Consider the following 21,684-nt stretch of genomic DNA (forward strand, 5'->3'; position numbering starts at 1 on the left):
CAAATTCCAGGGTGATCTGTCATGTCATTCCTCACATGGAGCCAGAACCAGGGGGAAGTTGGGATGCAAACTCTTTTCCTGTGACACAGCAGAATGAGAGCATTAAAAACTTGCTGCTTGGCTGCCCAACTTCTCTTTTTGGTGGCAAAATGTATGATAGCAATTCCTCATCTGAGCTGGGGGAGGAAGAGGGGATTCCTTTCTGTTTAAATTAGGATTTCATTAAGCAGTATGAGCAAAATGGATTAGAATAATTGATATTCTCAGTAGCAGCTACTCCCCATGTCCCAGATTCCCTGAGGAAAGCTGGATGAGTGACCTAGGAAGGTATCTGGGGATGAGACCTAGGGACCAGCACACAGGATTCTACTTTTTAAATGCTTTAATTCATACAAAACTTATGTTAGAGATAGAAATTTTCATCCTGCTCCTGGCAAATATAGACTCACTTAGTTTAATTTAGTTTAAGATCAAGTCCAGCCATAAACTCTCCTTGCATGGACTACAGTGGGAACATTCCCTGGCCTTGAACTTCAGCATGTTCCCCAGGAGGCAATCTCATAAAATAAACCAGGGACACCAAGGGGAGTTGGGGGAAGTGCAACACAAATTAGCAGTGGCCTGGAGGGTTTTGTTTGCTTTTTAAAAAAAGAAATTGCATGAGTTTACAGTAACTGAAGGGAAGCATGAAAGCATCTATGTTTCTGTAATTGGCTATGTCAATTCTAAGATCCTTATTTAAACAGTGATTTGATATCAGAAAGATATGCATACTGAGAAAAAATATTGAGAACATGAAAACAGAATCACTGGAGTGAAAATAAAGTGGGAGTTCAGTTTAAGGACTAGGAGAAAAGCATATGAAAATGGGATTGCATAAACTGTGGCATGATAGATCATGTTATTTCAATTGTCATGTTTTGGTGCCCAGATGAATGCTATGTGGCATTTTGGCCATTGATTCTGAATAACTATGCAGGGGAGGTGCAAAAAATCTCAGTAGGAGCAAGAATTGTGGTGAAATCAGGCTTTAGACTCAGTGTCTTTGTGCTAAACTTTGGTGAAAAATCTCCACCTTAAAAACCAAATCTAGTGTATGGTTCCCTATAGGAACTGTGCAGTCAGATACACAATTCTGTGTTCCTTCTGCCTTTCCAAGTTTCGTTGACATCATGGTGTGTAATGCAGGGCCATGAGGTGACCAGGCTTGAGAAATGCTTTTGTGGCTCTGAAACTCATTTACCACAAATACTTTAAACCACAAAGCCTGCTGAGAGTAAGCTATTTGTGTTAAAATAGCTTTTTCTCTGTTGTCTTGTGGCTTTTTTCCATCTATTTAAAAAGATGATGCATCCTAGCAGCATTGTGAAGCAGGAACTGGGTGCCTCTTCTCTAACAGGCTGGGTTCCTGTGAGCTGGAACTCCTGGAAGCTGCTGAGAGTCATTCTTGTTGCATTATCACCTCCCATAATCATGTCATTAGTGACTGTGGTGTCATTTAAGTTCCCTGATTCTCTTTGCTCTCTGTGGAGACCATTTGTCAAGGGGCCAAACCTCTCTAAAGTCTATTGCTATTCACAGATGTATTGTGAAAACACAGAACTTTAAGAGGCACTTAACCCATGATCATTAGAATTGAGGATTATTGTTTCTGCCACACATGCTCTCTCCAGAGAGGAGAAGGAACTGCCATCATGTTAATGAATATGGAACTATTTTCATGCTCTTTTCAACCACTACACACCCTTCCTGTGGCCCAGAGGAAAAGAGGATCTGAGAGTGGCTCTTTCCTCCAATACATTTTCATGGTTATTCTTTGTTCCAAGTGATGTTGGGTTTAACAGGACCTATTTTACACCCACCACTTGTTGAAGATCCACCATCTCTTACAGTAAAGCTCTATGGTTGTTTTAAACAGAAAAATGCTAAATAGGAGCAGACAGGGAATGTCCTAGAAGTGATAAAGGGAAGTGGCAGCTGTACCTCTGGAAATGTGTGTATTTCATGTATTCTTGATCTGTGTTTCAAGACATTGAATGGGATCACGTCCCTATGGCAGTGTCAGTGCATCAGCTGTGGATCAAGGCAGCTCTTCATGGAGCAGAGATACAAAAGCTTAGGGAGAAAAATAAAGCTGTTGCAGTATTTGCTGTTTGTCAAGTAATCATAGCAAGAGACTGCTCTGCTGGTGGTTTGGCAGTGGATGTAATATAAAGCTCTTTATCCTTTGTGTTCAGTTGAAACTCAGACTAATACCAGCTTTTTGTTTACGAATTTGTGGCTTTCTTTTTCTCACAGGAATTTGCATTTCTTTTCTCATCGTGCTAGGCAGTATTTCCTCCAAATCCTCCTTGTTCTCAAGCCCTATGCCATGCTGTTAGCCCCTGCTCTTTCTGATGCTTTTTTTTTGCCTGTTTTGCTGTCTGGATGAGATCCAGCATGGATTAAGTGTGACCCAAAGATGCACAAAGATGGACATGACATATTCCCTTTGGTGAGATGGTCTTGGGATCATTCTCCTTTGGGAGAGGGACTCTGCTGGGACACAGTGCCAGGATGGCATTTTTGGGCTGCTGATGCATCAACCAGGTGCATTCCTGGGGTTACCCTTTGTGAGGATCTGCTTTATAAGACATCCCAAAGCTCCTTCATGGCCAGTTGTACTTTTAACACATCCATGTTTGAAAGTTTCTTCTTCTTTATTCTGGAAAATAAGGGCTATTTTTAGAAACAGGAAGTCTGTTACTTCTTTGTATGTCATTAGTGTGAGTAGTTGGCATTTTCTGTCTACTGAAGCATTAATCTTTTCTAATTGTCAGCTGAGCACTTTACCTCACTGGCATAATCTGGGACTGCAGAGCTGTGTAAATAATGTTAAAAAATATATATATATAAAATATAAATGCTGCCACAGTCCTCAGGGTTGGTACTCAAGCTGGCAGTTCCAGCAGAGCTGATTCTTAGTTTTAAAGCCTTGAGGATCCCAGCACAGCTGTGCCTTGTCCTGAGGAAATACAGGAGAGAACCCAGTGGTTTCTTAATGACCAGATGTGCCCTGCCCAGACCCAGGATTGGTGTCTGGAATTAAAATGCAGTAGCCAAATCACGGCATGTGAGGAATAACCAGGTTGATTACAAATGTAATCACTCCTTCTCAATAATGCCACTGCACAAATGTGCTTCCCCAGTGGAACCAAATAACTTGAGCCAAGCTCTACCTTTTTTCACATAGAGGGCTTTATGCTTTAAACAAACACAAGTCTCTTGATTGGAGGGATAAAATAAATGCAGCTCTCTCAAGCGTAGCTTTCTATCCTGCTGGGTCATTTTAAAAATAGCATTTACATTCTGTCCATCCCAAAGTCCAAGACACTTCCCTTGTGTTGCCTGGATGCACTGACAATCAGTGAAAACACTGAATTGATTGGTCACCAGCTGGAGCAGCTCCAAACTGGGAGTTGAACTGGGAGGGAGCTGGGCCCTGCTGCTGGTCCACCAGTGACCTTTGCTGGTGGGACCTCTGCCCACCTTGTTTCCATGCTCCACCCTGAGCCTGCTGCAGTCTGCAGCCTGCCCCTCCACCCAGGAATTCCAGGGCATGCCTAATCTCTGGATGCTCAATACAGATAATTAGAAAGAGCTGTGTGAGCAGCCAGTGTGGTCATTAGCAATTCTGCACCAGGGCTCCAGGCAGGAAGGAGCTGTGCTGCTGTCTTGGACACAGAGTGGAGCTCGTTCCTCCCCTCCTCTCTCCCTCCCTCCTCCCCAGAGTATCTGTGTGGTCCCTGAGCTGTGCTGCTGCATCCTCACTGCTGCAGCCTTGGGAATGGAGGGACCCAGCCCAGTCTGCTTCTCCTCTGTGGCATTCAGCCCTGGTGCCATTTGTGGGAGCTGCTGATGGAAGTGGCAGTTGTGTGGCCAGCAGGGAGTTGCCTTTCAGCAAGGGAGCCTAACAAGGGGAATTCAGGCTGAAAAGAGACATGCAGAGCAAAACTCAGGACTGATCAATGTCTAATTGGATTATTACAAGAGGGAGAACTCCTTAGTCCCTGCTTTTGGTGTGTAATCTACCTCTGCAGACAGAAGTGACTCCTGCTCTGCCTTCTCACGGAGTGTGACTGGTGGAAATTACAGAAATACCACTCACACTTGATAAATACCTCCTGTCACCATTACCTCATCTCTGAAATGACCCAGACACATCCATAAAATTGCTTCTGCCTAGACCAGCTCTCATTTGGTCCTCTGTGTTTAACAACCCACCAGCTCCTTGTGAACTTGGTTTTATACATTTTCTGTCTCTCTTGTGCATAGCAATAAATTAAGACCCAAACTGAGGAATATGTACAAACTCCTGTAACTTTACTAACCTTTGAAGTAGGTGACTTTTAGTAATGAGGATGCTGTCATGGGGTTATTTGCATTCAAAACAACTCAGATTATTTGCTAGGAAAGGTTCAAATTCATCCACTGTGTGTTATAAGCTGTGCCAGCAGCTACTCTAGCCTGTGTTCATTAGAACTTGTTTTCTTTATAAAATCTCAGTCTTTATGTATAAAAATGCAAACAAAAGGAGCAGTAAAAGGCACCAGCAGAGCTGTTTGGCTCCTCAGGCAGCTTGGTTGCTCATTGCATGGTTGCAGGGATGGTTTCAGTGTCAGTAGAATCTTGCCTTGCAAGCAAAGGAAATAGGAGGCTACATAATTACTTTATTACCTTAGCTGTCTCCCATTTGCTACAACTTTCATTTTTTATTGTCATGAAAACTTCAGCCATTTCAGCACCACCTCTCCCTTGTAACCACAGTATCAGAACTAAGCTGCCTTGAAGAGGTCCTGAACCACAGGAGCAAAGAGCTGAGTCTGAAGAGTGCAGGATTGTTTTAGAATGGCTTTAGAATTTACTCTGAACAATGTCTGTAGGACAAATCCTGTCCGGATGAGCTTGTTTTAAACACAGAATTTTAGACAGCACCATTCCACCTATTCTTGCCAGTCTGCCATGGGTAGGAAAGTTAATATAAGAAAATTGGATCTGCCTGACTTTTTGGTATCTTCTCTGGGTTTTGAGATGGAAATAGTTGGGAGCTGAAACATCTTTGTGTAGGATGCATAATATCCTTTTTAAATTTCCTCTGTTTAAATGTCTCTGCTCTATGTAAATTCTATAGCAAATTGGTGTTTGATGCTTTTACAAAAAAAAAAAAATACAGCCATAAATCCTCTAATATCTTATCTTTGCTAAAGAGCTCATTAATTCACAGTTACTGAAGCAAATGATAAATGGTAAACCCAAAGCAGCACCTGTGGCAGCAGTGGAGAAAAGAGCAAACAGAACCTAAAAATGTGATGGGAAGCAGGGATTCTTTATAAAAAGAAATGCAGTAAATGGCATGACTTTTAAAGAGCTGGCATCAGTTCCTTTTCATTTCATAGTGCTGCTATGGCATGATTTAACTGCATTTTCAGAGAGCATTTTGTGATCTGAGCTCTGCTCTTCCATGCATGTGTAATCAGCAATAAGATACATGACTAACTGACATGCTGAGAGAAGCTTTAGAAATATGGATTATGGGATAAAAACACAACATTTTAAAGAAATTTAAAGCAATTCTTTTGGAGACTGCAGTTGGCTGGGCCATTTGAAGCAGGGATATTAATACAGGCTGGAGGATAGGAGGTCACCTGGCTTCCTTCCCAGCCCTGGCTACTCACTTAATCTCTGTGCAATACATTGCTGGTTTGATTTCTTTTAATCACAAGGCATTACTTCATTTTGGATTCCATTTAAGAGAAAAAGATTGGTGAGAGAATTGAGAAAGCTTCCTGGTAGTAGATGGACTAAATGTGATGTACAAATCACTTCAGACTTGCAGCTCCCCATTGAAAATAGCTGTGTGCAGTTGTCATCTGGGTGTACCCTGCAATTACAGAAGAATCCAGGCAGCCTCTCATTTCAGGCATTCATGCCTTTCATCCCTGTTAACTGGACCTGACCACACTTCTCATTCACCCATAGTTCCAGTAGATTGCCCAGATGTTCCATATCTTTGCTGGAGCATTTCAGATGAACTGGAGTGTTTTGTTTGTTTGGAAGGCTGAAAGGAGCCATCCTTTCCTCATATTGATTCTTAGGAACTGTTCAAAACTTGCCCAGTGAGAGCCTGAAGATTCCTTTGAATAAAATCTCTTTGGCTGAACCCTGTTAACCTGGCCCAGCCAGTTAGGGTGTAATAAATCAAATTAGAGCTGCAGTTTTGTGCAGCTGTTGTTAAAGATGGGTAGGTTTGGGTCCTCTTTGGAAGTTGCCTGTTGAGGTACCTTGATCCATTTTGCTTTAGAAAGGTCAGAGTTCAGATGTGCAGAGCTGTGGCTTCTGTTCAGACCTGTGTTTAAATATATCCAATAAAACCACTGAGCTGTTCAGGAGGAGCTGTGGGGGCCTGGGTAGTGATGAGCCACTTGAGGGAAGCTGCTATTAAAAACAAGGCAATTGAATAGATTCAATAAATTGAATCTATTTACTCAGTAGATTTATTTTCAGGTATTTAATTTTATATTCTGCATGGGCTGCACCTCCATGATCAGCCACTCTGGCAGGTTCCTTGTGTGCCATTCCATCCCAATAACTTGGGAGAGGCAGGAAGGGATGCTGGATGGAATAATGATGCTCAGCTTGTATTTCTTGCAGGCCTTCTTCCTCAGATTCCAGGCTAGATTCAAGCTGATTCATGTCTGTAATTGATAATTCTGGCTCTCAGGGAGAAAATTATGACTCAGAGCCATTGCTGTGGGCACAGTAACACGTGCATAGTGGGAATATCTTGTATCAGGATTTTAACCTACTCAGACTGTACTGAAGAGTGCATGATGTCATTGTTGCTTTTTGCTTGGAGTCAGAGATCGAGTGAAATCTAATGGGGTGGTGGTTTTTTCCTCAGACAAACAAAGAATTGTTTTTAGTGAGAACAGATCACACAGATTTCCCTGGGTGTCTCTAGCAGGGCTCTCCAAGGGCTCTGTTATCTGCAGGAAAGGTCCTGTTCCTGGAATGGGGGCTAAGGTCAATCACTTCCAGGTGGTTTGTGTCTTTTAGGCTTGACCTGACACTGATATCCTAGATTGTACATTTGTTATCCAAATAGCATTGCCTGGATATTTCTCTTTTTTCAAATTTTGCTTTAATGTTCATAAAAATAGGTCTTTCTGGACACTTTGGTACTTTGATAGCTGTGCTCCCTGGTGTGCTTCCAGATCCCAGTGTCTGAACATTCCCAGTGATGTAGAGGAGTTCACTTGTGAGCTTGAAGAGAATTTAGTGTTTCCACTGATTGGTGACCCTGCAGGAGTGCTGAGGACAGAGCCTGGGCTGCCACTGACCACAGGATGTGCTGTGGCCATTTGACAGCAAATTTTTCCTCCTTTCCTGATAAATGCTGCAACTCAGTTTGATCTGAATCCCTGCTCCATTTTCCCATTTCTCCCTGCACTCATTGTGATGGCTCAGAGTGTTGCCATCCTTTCTGGGTGTCTCATGAGAAGCCACATGCAGCTTTTCAGAGCTCGGGGTGTCCAGAAATGGGACATAGAAATGCAGCTTGGGGTTGTGCATGAACAACCAGCATGGACACAAATAGCTCCCATATATTCAGGGACTGAGCAGGGAGAGAGGTGTGGCAGCAAGACTGAGACAGGCTCTGCTGCCAAAATAATCAAGAGAAGGGAATAGTTTCCGAGGTGTTCATTCCCTAAATTGTTTTCTTTTTTTTTTTAATTTTTTTTTAATGGCTTCAGGGGAGCCAGAGATCTTCCGAGAAATCAGAGTTGTCTCTATTTTGACTTAATTCCTCTTGGTGTGGTGGAGTGGGGAGTTACTACAAATAAAGCTGCAGTGTAGCAAAACACAGATCACTTTTCATTTACCATGTCCTTATATCCCAAACTGAAAAGTATCTAACACAGAAGCCAAGATGAAGTGCCAGGGAGAGGAGTTTGTACTGTGTATGAAATGGAAATGCATTTGTTTAGAGAAAAGAAACCAAAATTCATTGATTCATGTTAGATGTAAAAATGGAACTAGGTGACCTTGAGTATGCCTAGGTATTTTTTATTGTACTGTGAACTGAACGGTTGAGCTGAACCTTTGAATGTTCTTTTTGGGGTTGCATTTAGGACAAAAATTCAGAATTGAGTTCGTTTTGGCCGTTGATTGTGGCAAACCACTTTGCAGCAAATTTCATCTGTGGTTCAGAAATGGTCAGCAGAATCCCATCCTTGAACTTTTGCTTGTTTGTAAGACTTAGATCCAAAAGTTACTGAGCATGACTGGCTGGACAATGCTGTTGGGGAGGTGAGGAGTTTTGAACCTAGTTTTGGTAGACATGAGCACTTCTTATGTGTAGATATTGTGATTTGGGAAAAGGAGAAGAGCTTTAGGTGTGTTTAAAATTGCAAAGGTAAGTAAAATTATTGAACTGATTTTGGGATAGTGAAATACTGTGTGAAGGAGCAGTTTTGTATCTCACATAGTAGCATCATGAAAACAAGGATAGATACAACGTTCCTACACAAACAAGCTTTCCCTTTTTGTCTGGTCCTGTTGCATAACTAAGGCTCTGTTTGTTCCTGTTTCCATGGCCTTTGGGAAAGAGGAGGAACAACCTCCATTTTCCATTTCCATCCTACAGTATAAAATGAGAATATTGGCATTTGCTGATAAGCTATTTGCTGATAAAACATATTGGCCTCAGTAAAAACACTTCTGTAACTTGGCAGTCACTCCTTTCCCACTAACTGCAGATTGATAAATAGAAAGGAACTTGTTTGTCTGAAACTTCAAGAAAGCAGAATAATCCAGCTCAGCCAATTCCATACACACAAAGTTGGACTTACAACTGAAAACTTGCAACTTTATGGAAAAGGCAATGCCAAGGCAGCTTTCAAAGCAAATTTTTTTTTTTTGTGATGGTGTTCAGCCAGTGCCTCATTTTTGTATTGTCTTCACTGACAGATGTTAATAGAGCCCTGCAACGTGGTGGCTGGGGCAGTGTGGGGATGTCAGCTGCTCTCTGAGCTCATTAGAGTTGTAGATTTATTACAAAGTATTTTAACCTGAGATATTCACTACTGCTTCAATTTGAGTCATGTTTGGTTATGGACATTTATTACTAACTGGAAATTTTGTCTGACTGGACCAGGTCCAGGTTGGATAACTAATCAGTGAGGTATCAGGAGCAAGGAGCACATGCTGAAATAATTCCTGTCTGGGTTTTAGTGTCTGCATCAGCTGTTGTATGAGAGATGTAGTAAAAGCCTTGTCTTTGGGGGAGTCTTGAAAGAAACCAGAAAACAGCTAACTAAAGAGAATGCAGGGGTGGGGAGTGTGAACTGCAGCTGAGCACAGAGGAGGATGTGGCTGCTGAGGGGGTTGGAGGTGACTCCACACCTGCAGGAGTGTGGGAGAGGGTGCAGCTCCACCGTGCCCCAGAGCCCCCTGCCCCAGCAGCTCTTGCTCTGGAGCAGTTCACTGCTCTGTTTTTAGCTGCAAGACTTGGCCATGGGAATTCCTGAGTGTGCTGGTGTGGCCAGGCAGTGCAGACAGGAGCATCAGAAAGGTCACCTTGTTCACAGGGGCAGAACTGGGCCATGGGGCTGTTTTAACTGCAGCTGTGCCTCGTGAGAGCACCCAGGGAGGAACCCCCAGTGCACTCTGTATCCCCAGAATTCCTGTGGTTTAAAGGAGCTCTCTGCAGATGGGCTGACTTCAAAATACCATTTTCTGTTTCTGTAGTCACTGCAACCCCCATGGTTCTGGACCTCAGCTGTCATGAACAGGGAAACTGGGCTTGCTCTGTGCACCTGGGTGCAGCCTTGTAGTAAGAGGCTGGCACAGAACAATCCAAGTGTCTAGAAACAAGGGAAGGAAGTTTATATTTGTCCTTATAAACTCCCAGCTCTATTAGACTATTTCTTTCTAAATTTTTCTTCTTCACCTCCCTCCTTTTGGAGGTGACAGTGGTGGGAATGTCACCACAGATATTTCTAGCTCAGCTCTGGGGTTTTGTTCAATGGCTGCATAAAAACTATTGTTTGGAGATTCTTTTTGTTGTTGTGTAGCACTGTTCAAGGATGACTCATGTTTTCTCTTACAGAATATTGATATTACCAACTTCAGCAGCAGCTGGAGTGATGGGCTGGCCTTCTGTGCTCTCCTGCACACATATTTGCCTGCACATATTCCTTACCAGGAGCTCAACAGCCAGGACAAAGTAAGTTGTGTTGTACATTTGCAGAATTCACAGTGAACAGAATGGATGAAAAGGGGAAGGAAACCAACGGTGAACTCCCAGAGAGAAATGCAGGGACTGCTGGGTGATGAAACAGTGACAAGTTGGCTAAATCCAGCAGGTGCTGCAAATAAACACAAGGACAGTATCTATCATAGTAAGAATTATACTATCTACAAAAATGCCTTATATTAATTAAAGCCTCTGCAGAAGCCTTTCACTCATAGTAAAGACAGAACTTCAGTGGTTTTTTTTCCCAGTTGTAAGCAGTTTCACAACAACCTATTTGTCGAAAACAGAGGGTGTCACTCAGGCAGAAGTAGATGAGCTGTTCAAAGACAAAGAACTTGTGAGTGAGAAAGATCAAAAAAGAGTGAGACTCAAAAAAGTCTGCAGGCAAGTATGGAGTCCAGGGGTTTAGTTTTCAAATACACCTGCTCATTTAAACTTACTGGGTAACCAGATGCAAGGAAAGGTTCAGGAGCAGTGCTTTGATGTTAATCCTTTTGAACTTTATTTTTACAGAAGAGAAATCTGCTGTTGGCATTTCAAGCTGCTGAAAGTGTGGGCATCAAACCCAGTCTGGTGAGTAACCTTTGAGCAAGGGGACATTTGCTGCAAACACCATTCCAACACCTTTCCTTGTTGCCACGTGGCCAGTCAGTGACCTTGCACTCAAAGTGTCACACAGTGCTGGGGAGGGCTGCACCACCATCAGGATGCTGTTAGGAGAACTTCCAGAAAGAATTTGTAGAAGCACAGAATAAATATAATTTGGAGAAGCTGCTGAAAGTCATCCAGTATTGAAATGAGGGAATGGATTATGTTCTTATTTTAGATGCCAGCTGCAGATTATTCATAATTTTATGGACAGACTTGCCATATTACACCATTACATTAATGGTTGCACCATTTTGTTTCCTGTTGTTTTAGTGCTTTAAGAAACAGAAAGACATTAAACTGTTCAAAAAAACTTTTCCAAAATTAACTATATGACAAGGGAGATATAAGTTTAATATGAAGGGAAAACTATTATGGGGTTCATGAGCTAGATTCAGAAGCAAAGGAGCATCAGCTTAAATGAAGTTGTATAGAGAACTGATCTTTGATTGCAGATGGCAGAAATATTTTAGGTTGTAGAATGCATGAAGAGATTTCAGAATTGCACTTGGCCAGTGGATCATTGCAGTGGTCCTGATGGCTGTGGGGGGCTCAGGAGTGGGAGCAGAGGTGCTGAGGGGCTCAGGGAGCCGTGTGGGGCTGCCTGAGCGTGGTGCTGTGTCCGGCAGGAGCTCAGCGAGATGCTGTACACGGACCGGCCCGACTGGCAGAGCGTCATGCAGTACGTGGCCCAGATCTACAAATACTTTGAGACCTGAGCTGCAGAGCAAGAGGTGGACACGAGTGGGGAAGAGAACAAAGAATGCTACAGATGCACTCGATCACTTTAAAAGCCTGCTTGCTCCTCTTCCACAACCAACTGAAGCTCTTAGTGTGAAAGGAGGCTCTTCCGTAGATTTGATTCCATCTGGGACTGCAACCAAATAATTCCCTGTTGTCCACCTTTGCAAACCAAATCCATTGGTAAGTTTGCTCCCACATGGAAATTGCAAAGCGTTCTCAAGCACACATGGGATATTTCTGAAGAGGATCCCTTGGGCTAACAACGTTTGCCTTGACAGGAGACCTGCTACACAATGAAGTTTGAAGTCAATGTGGACTATGCTGGCACTCAAGGGAGGCTGGGAGATTAATGTTCATACAAAAGCTCACAAAAATGCTCTTCTTGCCAAAAGATGCTTAATTCATCCCAAGTACATGTTGTTTTCTTGCCTCCATGTATTTTATAAAACACCTTTGACAGATGCACTTAAGTTGTAGAACCTTAACATGAGTTACTCTTGCAGATCTCACCCAATAACTGCACTAATTTACTCATAGCAGAACCAGCAGGATGGTAACAGGATCATTTGTAACTCAGAAACCACCTTCTGTTCATCACCAGCTAGTGAAATAAGTCTGAAAGGTCCTGTTAGGTGCTGGGACTTCATTTCATCTCAAACAGAAATAATGTCTTTGAGGAAAAATAGGTTTATTACTCCAGTTTCATTACTTGGTTACTCCGGGAAGCCAGAGCTTGGTTTCCTGGCTGACTGTGCAGGCACAGTTATCACAGGAACATTGCAAATGCAATTTAACAGCTTTAGCTTGAAAGGTGCCAGTAATCAGGTGAGCAATACAGTGACATCTCATATTTTTTGTGGATTGAGTGGAGTAACTTCTTCCCTATGTGTTGCTCCTGTCTGGTCAGCACAGCTGTGTCATTGCTGCCTGGAGGCAGGAATCTGGAGACAGCCTGTGCCCTGTGCCATGAAATACAGCCCATGGGGCACTGGGACATGCTTGGAAGTGATGTCATGCTGTGAAGGAACAGTCATATATCAGCACCAATGGAAGGTGCAGCTTTGCTCCACAGATGACAAACAGTGTAACTGGAACCTGTCTGTGCCAGGGAGATCGGGCGCCAGGGAGCAGCTTCCCACCAGAAACACTGTTAGGAAAATGCCTGACAGACACTGTGAAGTGTCCATTATTCTGTGTCTCTCATTTCACCTGATGAAATTAATTTTTGTGTTTGTCTCCAAGGATGGAAGCATCCAACAGGCTGCTGGATTTGTTCTAGGAGCATGTAAAGGCATGCTGGTAGGAGAAAGTTGGTGTTTAGTTACTGTGCTTAACCCTGATGCTTTGTGGACATTAGTCCTAGGGAGCTAGGCATCATTTCTCTCTTGCAAAAATTACTAGTGCTCACTGCTCCTGCCTCCTGGAAAAAGGCTCCTGAAATGGAAACAAGAGATTTCACAGAACAAAATTGGTTTCAGGCTTTCAAGGGCTTTGCAGGTGGCTGATCTCAGCCTCTGATTCCCCATAGTGCTTTGTTGTTTGATTTGATTTTACTTTGTAATGCTATTTAATTAATAAACAATGTATTTCAGACTTGGTGTTCTCACAGCAGAATACAGGATTCAGGAATAGATGGAAAAGCCCAGGGCTGGGGAGTGGTTTGAACAAAGAGGATGCTGGAGGAAGGCAATGCCTGTTCTGGGGGAGGACAAAATCATCTCTTGCTCTTGGTTTTAGTCTGAAATTAATTCTAATCCATTGCCTCTGGGAAAGGCCAGTTGCAGTCTTTGGAGAGGCTGTGTGGTAAAAATGGCCAGGGGAGAGCACAGGCAGATCCTGCCCTGTGAGCAAGCAGCTGAGTGCTGCCAAGGCAGCTCCTTGCAGGGGATCCCTTTCTTGGTGGAATTCACTCTGGAACTTCTCAGCACACCCTGCTGTCCATGGAGAACCCAAGATGAGTTACGCTAAAATACAGGATGAGATGGAAGAGGAAAACTGTGCTGAGCAGAGTTCCTTGAGGCATTTGCACTGCAGGGCCCTGTTGCCTGTGGATCAGCAGCTCTTTTCCCTGGAGGTGTCCCCTGGCAGGGATCCCAATTCTCTCCAACGGGCTGGAGTTCAAAGCTGGAGTGAAGTCAGCACAGAAAATTCCATATTCCTCAGTGGGCTTTGGATTGGGCACTTGCAGGGATGAGAAAAACACTTTTAATTCCCAGTGTGTGGTAAACATCTCAAAGTCAGAGTAAATGATGTAAAAAAAGGGAATTTTAACCCTGTGGTCACTGGAAGGGTTTGCAGTGTCCATGGGGTGTGTGTCACCTCCTGTGTGAGAATCCTCTGCTCCCAGGGCTCTTCTGACACTGCTCTGGCCACCAAGGCTCACTTTACCCTTGCAGACCATTCTGTGGGGTCCAGCTGCTTTTTCTTTTTTTTTTTTCCCCCAAATGATTTGTGCAAAGCAATGTTTGTCATCTCTTTGCTGCTTCCTCTCCTATGCTCCTCCCAGCAGCATAGTCCAAACACTAATTCTACCCAATTCTAGTGGTGTATTCCTAATTTTTTTACTTAGGTAGGAATTACAACACAGAGTTGTAGTAGGGAAGAAGACACTTGATTTTATCTTTTCTTCAATGTTACTGTTCTGTCCTCAAACCTGCAAAACATCTTATTTTGATACTTGGAGAGATGGTTTTCCAGATTATTTTTTAAAATTAAGAATATTGTTTATTTGTTCATTTAACTGTTACAATATTGGGGGGTTTCTTCCTTTTAAACATTGCACAGTTACATTTCTAGACTTTGATTTTCACAAGTTGCTCTTGTTTTTTCACGCTGCCTTAAAATTTCAATATGAATTTAAATTTATCCTATATGAGATGCTGCAGGCCTGGTTTTCAGAGACTCTTCAGGCCCTTGTGAGACATCTTAGATTGGAGCTGCAAAATTTAAGTTCCAGCTGCCTTTAAAGTTAGGGAATTTAATTAAGTTAAGCAAGAGAGCATGTGGGTAGTCTTTATAGATGTTCTGAGAATTCTCTGAAAATGTCCTGAATGTGATGATGTGACAGGGATGGTGTTGAGCAGGAGCTTTGCCTGAACCTCCTAAATCCTTTCTGACTTTGCCTCTTAGGAGTAATGGCTCTTTCCCTGGTGTGCAGGCAGATAAATCTTGTCTTGTCCCTTGCTCCTTGAATTGTCACTCACAGGCACCACCTGGGGAGTCTGGGGCTGCAGGGGAGCCAACAGCTGGTTTGGGATGAGCAGGTGAGCAGAAGGGTTGGAAGGGGGTGCCAGGGACATTGCAGGCAGGGATGGTGGTGTGTTGTGCTGCAGTGGAGGAGAGGAAAGGAGATTGGAGTGTGGGAGCTGCAGTCCTGCTCCTGGGAGTTCAGGTGAGACAGAGAAGGTACAAATTGTTTCATGGCTTGGGAAGGTACAGAGGAGTGAGGAGTGAGCCCAGAGTCAGCCCTGTGAGGAGCTTTTCCAGAAGGGCTGAGGAGCTTTTCCTGAAAGTTCCTGGTGAGGCTGAGGGAGGGCCCAGAGTGTGAGGAGAGGGACAGGGCACAGACACACCTGGGGCTCTTTGTCACAAAGGACATCAGAGGGTCTGTGTGGGCTGTCAGCTGGAGGGGCATTCCTCCTAAGAGAGCAGCCAGGGGGTCTCAGCAGGTGAGGAGAGGACCCAGCACAGCTGGCTGCCCTTGCCAGGCTCCCCTTCCCCTGCCAGTCCTGGTAACACAAAGGGGACAGAGACTTTTGTTCTTCCTGCTCTGCAGCAGGGCAGCTGTGCTAAGCAGAGGGATTTGGGGCTCATGCAGAGTCCCTTTGAGGTCTGGCAGTTTTCTTTCTGTGATTGGAAGTTGGTTTTGACAGGTTTTCTCTCTTGTTTTGTACGTGCAACCAGTTCTGTGCAAGTTTTCTGACCAAACCAAGTGCACACAGGCAGAATGATTGGTTCTTCCCAGTTTGATTCCTGACCTGGAACTCTTCAAAAATCCACCTTTTGGCTTCCCTGACTTTCCCCCTTCCTTGGCAGTGACCACACGAGCTTGGGCTTGTTGGTTTGTTCATACCTCCCTCATCCTGCTGTGCTGGGGGTACCAGCAGCGAGGATCTGACCAGGCCAGCTCTTGGCAAAGCTGAGCCTTGTGCATCTGATCACAGGCAGGGGCTGTATGGGATGAGATTATGCATTTTCCTGTCACAAGAGGGCTTTTTGCCTAAAAAGACTCAGGGCATGGAGCATTAAGACATTTTTAAACCCAGCAATAAGTTCTACTATGCTCAGCTGTGTTGGTTTGTACCAACTGCAGTGCCATCGACGCTCGCTCACCGACACGGTGCAGAAGCAGCTTCTCACTGAACTGCAAGTAACTTTATTTTCTCAGCTGATGGTCTCTCCATTTTTGACTTGCACGTGTGCCAAGTCCCATTGGGCAGTGCTGGACACAATGTTTTTATTGACTGTTGGTCCAGGCTTGAGTTTGTCATATGGGATGATCACCTCGGACAGTTTTAGCTTTCCCTGTTGGGTACAGATGTTCCATCGTAATCTAATTTATACAAAGAGCACATTAGAATGTACATACTAAGCATTGCAGATTTGGACATGCTAATATTTAAATATTAACATTATTAAAATGTATGATGCAAAATCTGTGTAATATTTCTAATAAATCTTTTTCTGTTTCTGAGGTTTGTTGAAATGTTTCAGTTACCTACATACAATACAAAATCCAAAGTATCCCTGGAAGTGTTCAAGGCCAGTTTGGAGGCAGTCTGGAAGGTGAGATGACAGATCCCAGAGTTAGAAGCACCTGGGAGGCAGTGCCAGAACATTGCAGAGGGTGAGCAGTGTGTGCACAGTGCCAGAAACATCCCTTGGAGTCTTCTGCAGCCACCACCCCCTCCACCCACAGAGCTTTCAGAGGTGCTGAAATCAAATTCCAGAACAATTTCACAGAGGCTGCTTTTGTCTCACCAAGGCGGTGACAGCAGTACCAGAACAATCCAGCTGCCAAGTAAGCCAAGAAAACTGAGATGATAAAAGAAATGGGCATTTAAAGCTCTTCAGGCCTCTCAGGTGTGTTTGTGTCCAGCTGGGCAGGTGAAACCCTGTGGGAAAAGTTGTCATTTACATAACCCAAGCTACTTTGCTTTTCCCCACCTAAGTATTGTGTTTCAGCCCTGGGTTTTTATTGCTGGGCCTTAAGTGATGCTCCCAGGCTCTGCTGTCTCTTCAGAGTACACTCCTGGTGCTTTGATTCATTTGTGGGGAAAGCTGGATTTTCTGTGGGCATGGCCAGTGAGGGAGGGCCATGGACAGGTTTGGTTCAGCAAGAGACTGAAATCCAAAGCCAATAATTTCCTGGGGGGATTTGTGGGTGGTTGTAGGTGAGGTGGGAGGACAAGATCCAGGGCTGCTCAGTGTGCTTTCAGTGACTCCTGGTGCTTGGAGAACATGGATTGGCGTGGAAAGAAGAATTCCCTTCCTGACTGGTGAAAGATGGAAGCCAGAGCAGATGGGAGAGAAGCATAAGAAATGTGAGTAGAATAAAGAGTCTTCCAGATGGGCTGCAAAGGTCAGAAGCAGGTGGTTGAAGCCTCACAGAATTATAAAGTTTAATACTGGAGGGCTCTGGAGTAAATGTCACCCAGGAGAGTCAGGTGCTGGGGGAGTCACTGGTTTTATTGAGCTTAACAGGAAGAAAATGAGGCTGTAAAATGTCAGCGTGGGTAAATATTATTCACACATCCAGAAAGTGAGCTGCTTTCCCCTCTTAAAACACAGCAATGACCGAGGCTTCATCCTCAGACCCTCAGCAAGAGTTTAAGCTGGTTAAAGAGAAAGTAACAAGATTAAGAGAATTAACGTGGGAGCAAATGCCTTTCTTAACCTGCTCCTCACAGCTGCACACCTTCTGTGCAAAGCCCCGTTAAAACTTCTCTTGGCTTAACAAAAAAAGAATTTACAGCAGTTCAAACCTTTGTTCCACCTTGATGTGCTGTAACTTTTGCCTGCTCTGTCAGCTCATCCTTTGTCTCACAGGAAGCCACTCCCAGGCTCTAATCATGGAGACAAAGGAGCACCCCAGGTGAGCGATTCCTCAGGACATTCCCAACATTCTCCCAACAGGATGAAATTCCTGGGAAGTGAGGCTGCAACCATGACTTGGGTTTTTTTCAGTTATGGAACATTTGTTACTTTCCTTACCCATATTTGAGCTACAACCAGGACAGGCCAAGTGAAAGCAATGAATGAAAGTGTTCAGCCCAGGCAACCCGAATGTGTCTGAACAAAAATAATTTATTCATAAATAATAATCTCTGCACAGCTCAGCCCTGGAGAGCCCTTCTGGGAAGGGAGAGTTCTGTCTGAGGCTTGCAGAGGGGTTAATAATATTAATAATAAATAATGTGCCATGGGATAGTGCAGGGCAGTTCTCCCTTTCAGCTGTGATTGGACATTGCTTTCAGAGGGTTTCTGGTGGAGTCCTGCAAGGATGGAATCCACATTAACCAAATTCTTGGGCTTTAACAGCACCAGGTTTCCTTTTGCCAGTGGTTGGAGCGTGGATGGAACAAAACCCTCATCTCTGATGGAGCAATCCAGCAGGGGCTGTGCAATACCGACCTTGGGGCTCAGACAGGCTTTGGGGGCAGATTCAGCTGCCTGTGCACAGGAAGGTTGGTCCTGCCCCTGCATTTGCTCATTTGTATTTCTGTGTGTACTCTGCAGCTTCCCTTTGCCACAGCTGAGCTGCTCTGTAACCCCTGGGTGCCCTGCCTGGCCCTGCCTGTGAAAGGAGCCTGATTTTTGGGGATCAGAAGTGGTTTTCAGAGCTCTGGCTGGGACATTGAACAACAGAGGTTTCTAAGTCCTCTGACAGCCACAGATAATCTCAATAATAATAATAACAGACACTTATAAATCATGAGCTCATCTTGCAGAGAAAGCCAGCTGAGGGATTTGAACTAAATCTTGCTTTTCTCTAGTATTTGAGCATAATTCCATATTCAGAGCTGTTGTGTTGCACCCGTTCAAGACCTTTCACTGCATTCATTTGGAGCTCCAAATGCCACATCTGTACATGAACCTGAATTGCTTTAAAGGCTGGGGCTGAGGACTCATTTCCCTGATGTCAGGGAGCAGAACCACTTCTGCTTTTGCTGTGCAGTGTTGATTGGGAGTGAAGAGGACGCTCAGCAAGCTCTGGGCGTAGGAACTCGTGAAGGTTCTGCCCAGGAAGCAGCTCAGCTCTGAATGAGGCAATCACAGGTTGTTTGAATTGCAGAGGGCATCAGTGCCTGTCCAGCTTCTCCGGAGCTGATGTGGGCCTGGGAACACAACGCTTCCCATGGATTTCTCGGGGAGATTGGCTGGACCAGCTCCACCAGCACAGAGGGGACACTGGGCCCGGTACCCGCTGGGAGCCCCGGGCAGGGCTCAGCACCGTGGGCATTGAGCAGCAGCTTTGCTTCACAAATCCTGCTGGAACAGGCACTTGGCTTTCCACCCCAGAAGCTGGTTAGTAAACAAAACCGAACACAGAGAAAAAAAAATGAAAAGTTTTTTCAAAATTATGTTCTCATACCTTGGACTCCGCTCAGCCAAAATCCTTCCTTTTTAATTCAACCCCTTTGGTGGAGCCGTTTATGGTTTATTTTTTTTTTTCAGTCCTGTGGTGACTTCTTTGTTTTCTAATGAAACAATTTCTAAAGAATTCACACACCTGCATTGTTGTGAGATGAGTTCTTGCAGATAATTGAAAGCATCAGTTTGAGATTCCAGGATAATACACATTTATTATCTGGCAATGACCCTGGGGACTAGGAAAATCCAAGTTTGTTCATCCACAGTTTACGATCTTAACCAAGTTTTTCTGTTTGGTTTTCCAAGGCTTTTGCCGAACGATTGAAATCTCCAGTATGGAAATAGCTTTCCCTGGAATTTCACTCTTTGTTTTCCATCTCTTCCAGCAAAATGCCTGCAGCCCTACAGTTACCAACCTCACCTTGGGCCATTCCTCTCCTCATCATTTAATTCAGGGCTCATCAGGAGCCTTTGATGTGCTAATGCTCAACACAATGTGGGCAATAAACTTGCAGAGGTGCCTGCAAGTTATCCAACCCCATCCATTCCTTTCAGCTGGCTCGGGCAGACCGGGCAGTTCAGCCTGACGCTGGCAGCTCCATTTCAAAGGCGGTTTTGGTACCTGCTCTGCGTTTAGGGGTTGCGTTGTGCCTTGGGAATCCTTTCTTGGAGTCAGGCTCAGGACAGGCTCTGTCTTGTCCAGGAAAACAGCTCAGAAGAACCAGTGGAGGCTTGAGTGGGGGTGGGGATGGGTTTGGGTGGCAATGCCAGGCTGGTGGCAGTGCCAGGCTGGTGGCAGTGTCTCTGTCTCTCCATTCCCCCGTGTCGCAGCAGTTTTGGGGTGGAGCTGTCCTCCACGGGAAGGGAAGGGTGGCAGCTCCTCTGCTTGCACAGCCACCAGTGCTGGGTTTGATGCCCTGCACACCCCAGAGGCAGCTCTGCCCACTGCTGCAGCACTCACAGGTCGGTGCAGGACTGCCAAAGCCACTGTGATGATGTGCCTAAATCAGCAATCAGAAGGATTTCTTATATGGCATCCACCTTTATTTGATAGCCAGACAATATCTGTGTCCCTTTGCAGCAGAGATTCTCCCACTTCGGTGTTTGTTCTTCAACTCTGTGGGCTTAGAGAGGAAAATTTGTTGCCGAGGTTGCTGAGGAGTGTCTGAGCTGGCAGATCTGGCTGCGGGACCAGCAAGAACATCTCAGCTGTCCCTGGCTCGGGAGTTTCTTGGTGCTCGGAGCCGTGTCCCCGGGCCGGGTGTGTGTGCAGGGATGTGTTACTGGGGCTCCTCCCCAGCTCTTTGTGCCTGGGCCAGCAGCGCTGGAGGTGCGAAGGCACCGCTCGCTCGGGAAGCCCTCGGAGCCTGCTCAGGAGAGATCACAGGGGCTGCAGGAAGAGCTCGGCCTGCGAAGCGGCAGCTCCGCTCCCCCGGGGCGCCAGCGACAGAGGGAACAGCACGTACGAGGCTGGAGGGCTCCTGCCGAGGCCGGGACAGCGGCCCCAGGGCGCCGCTCGCTTCTCCCAGCGCAGCTCCAGCACAACGTGCGATCCCTTTCAATCGGCTTCCCTCGAACAAAGGAGCCCGGGCAGCTCTTGCACTTGAAAGCAGCAGATCGGGGCTGCTGCTGTTCCCTACGTGAGGGTTGGGAGGCCAATCCCTGGAGGGAAGTGGAATCCAGGAAAATAATAGCAGTGGTGATTCATCTGCGTCTGACATCGGAGCATCCAGCGGGGCTCCGGGGCTGCCGTGGTGCTGCTGCACTCCGATTCTTGAATGGGTTCATCACCCATCGGGCTGCCGGCTCTGGGCTGGGTTTGCCTGATGGTTCTGTGGTTTCCTTGCTCCTTTACAGATTCCAGAAGATCAATTTGCAGCCTCTCACCTGTGGAGCCCCCGGGAGCTGCAGGGTTTCTCAGTGCTCAGCTCGTTCTCCAAGGGCAGCAGAGTTCAGTTGGTGTTTCATGCAGGGTTTGTGGTGCCAGGTATTTAAAGGGGGCTCAAAGAGCACAGCTGGAGGGCAGGATCTGGGGCTCATCCTGGTTTTCCTGCCAGCAGGATTTACCCAGGTTTGGTGGAACAGAGCTGAGCACACTTGTCCTTGGCTCCCCTTGCAGGAGTTGTATTGGGAGCCAGCTCAGTTGCACCAGTTACTGCCAGAATAAACCACTGGACCTTGGCACAGCTTCTGCTGCTTTGGAGAGCCATGAATCTCCCTGTAATGCAAAATCCACAATTTTCACTGCCTCACTACCTGCCTCACAGAGACCTTGCCCAAACAGCCTATTCATCAGAACCTGAAATAATGGTTTTTCTGTTCATGTCTGACTTGACAAACCACAATTTCCCTGGGCTTAGTCTGTAATAAGTGCTTCCATGATCACAAAAGCAGATCTTTCT

The 21,684-nt window shown here is 45.3% G+C and overlaps 1 protein-coding gene across 3 annotated transcripts in view; it reads left to right on the top strand.

Annotated features, from left to right (window-relative positions):
* Positions 1-16,382, top strand: part of SPECC1 (sperm antigen with calponin homology and coiled-coil domains 1) — an 86,873-nt gene extending 70,491 nt beyond the window's left edge. For all 3 annotated transcript variants that reach the window (XM_064729533.1, XM_064729532.1, XM_064729534.1), the window contains 3 exons: positions 10,151-10,267; positions 10,811-10,870; positions 11,575-16,382. In XM_064729533.1, the coding sequence (XP_064585603.1) occupies positions 10,151-10,267; positions 10,811-10,870; positions 11,575-11,664 (267 nt within the window). In that variant the 3' untranslated portion in view covers positions 11,665-16,382. The remainder of the gene's footprint in view (positions 1-10,150; positions 10,268-10,810; positions 10,871-11,574) is intronic.
* The last annotated feature ends 5,302 nt before the right edge of the window (positions 16,383-21,684 follow it).

Source organism: Zonotrichia leucophrys, chromosome 19 (genome assembly GCF_028769735.1).
Source record: "Zonotrichia leucophrys gambelii isolate GWCS_2022_RI chromosome 19, RI_Zleu_2.0, whole genome shotgun sequence".
Taxonomy (NCBI): domain Eukaryota; kingdom Metazoa; phylum Chordata; class Aves; order Passeriformes; family Passerellidae; genus Zonotrichia; species Zonotrichia leucophrys.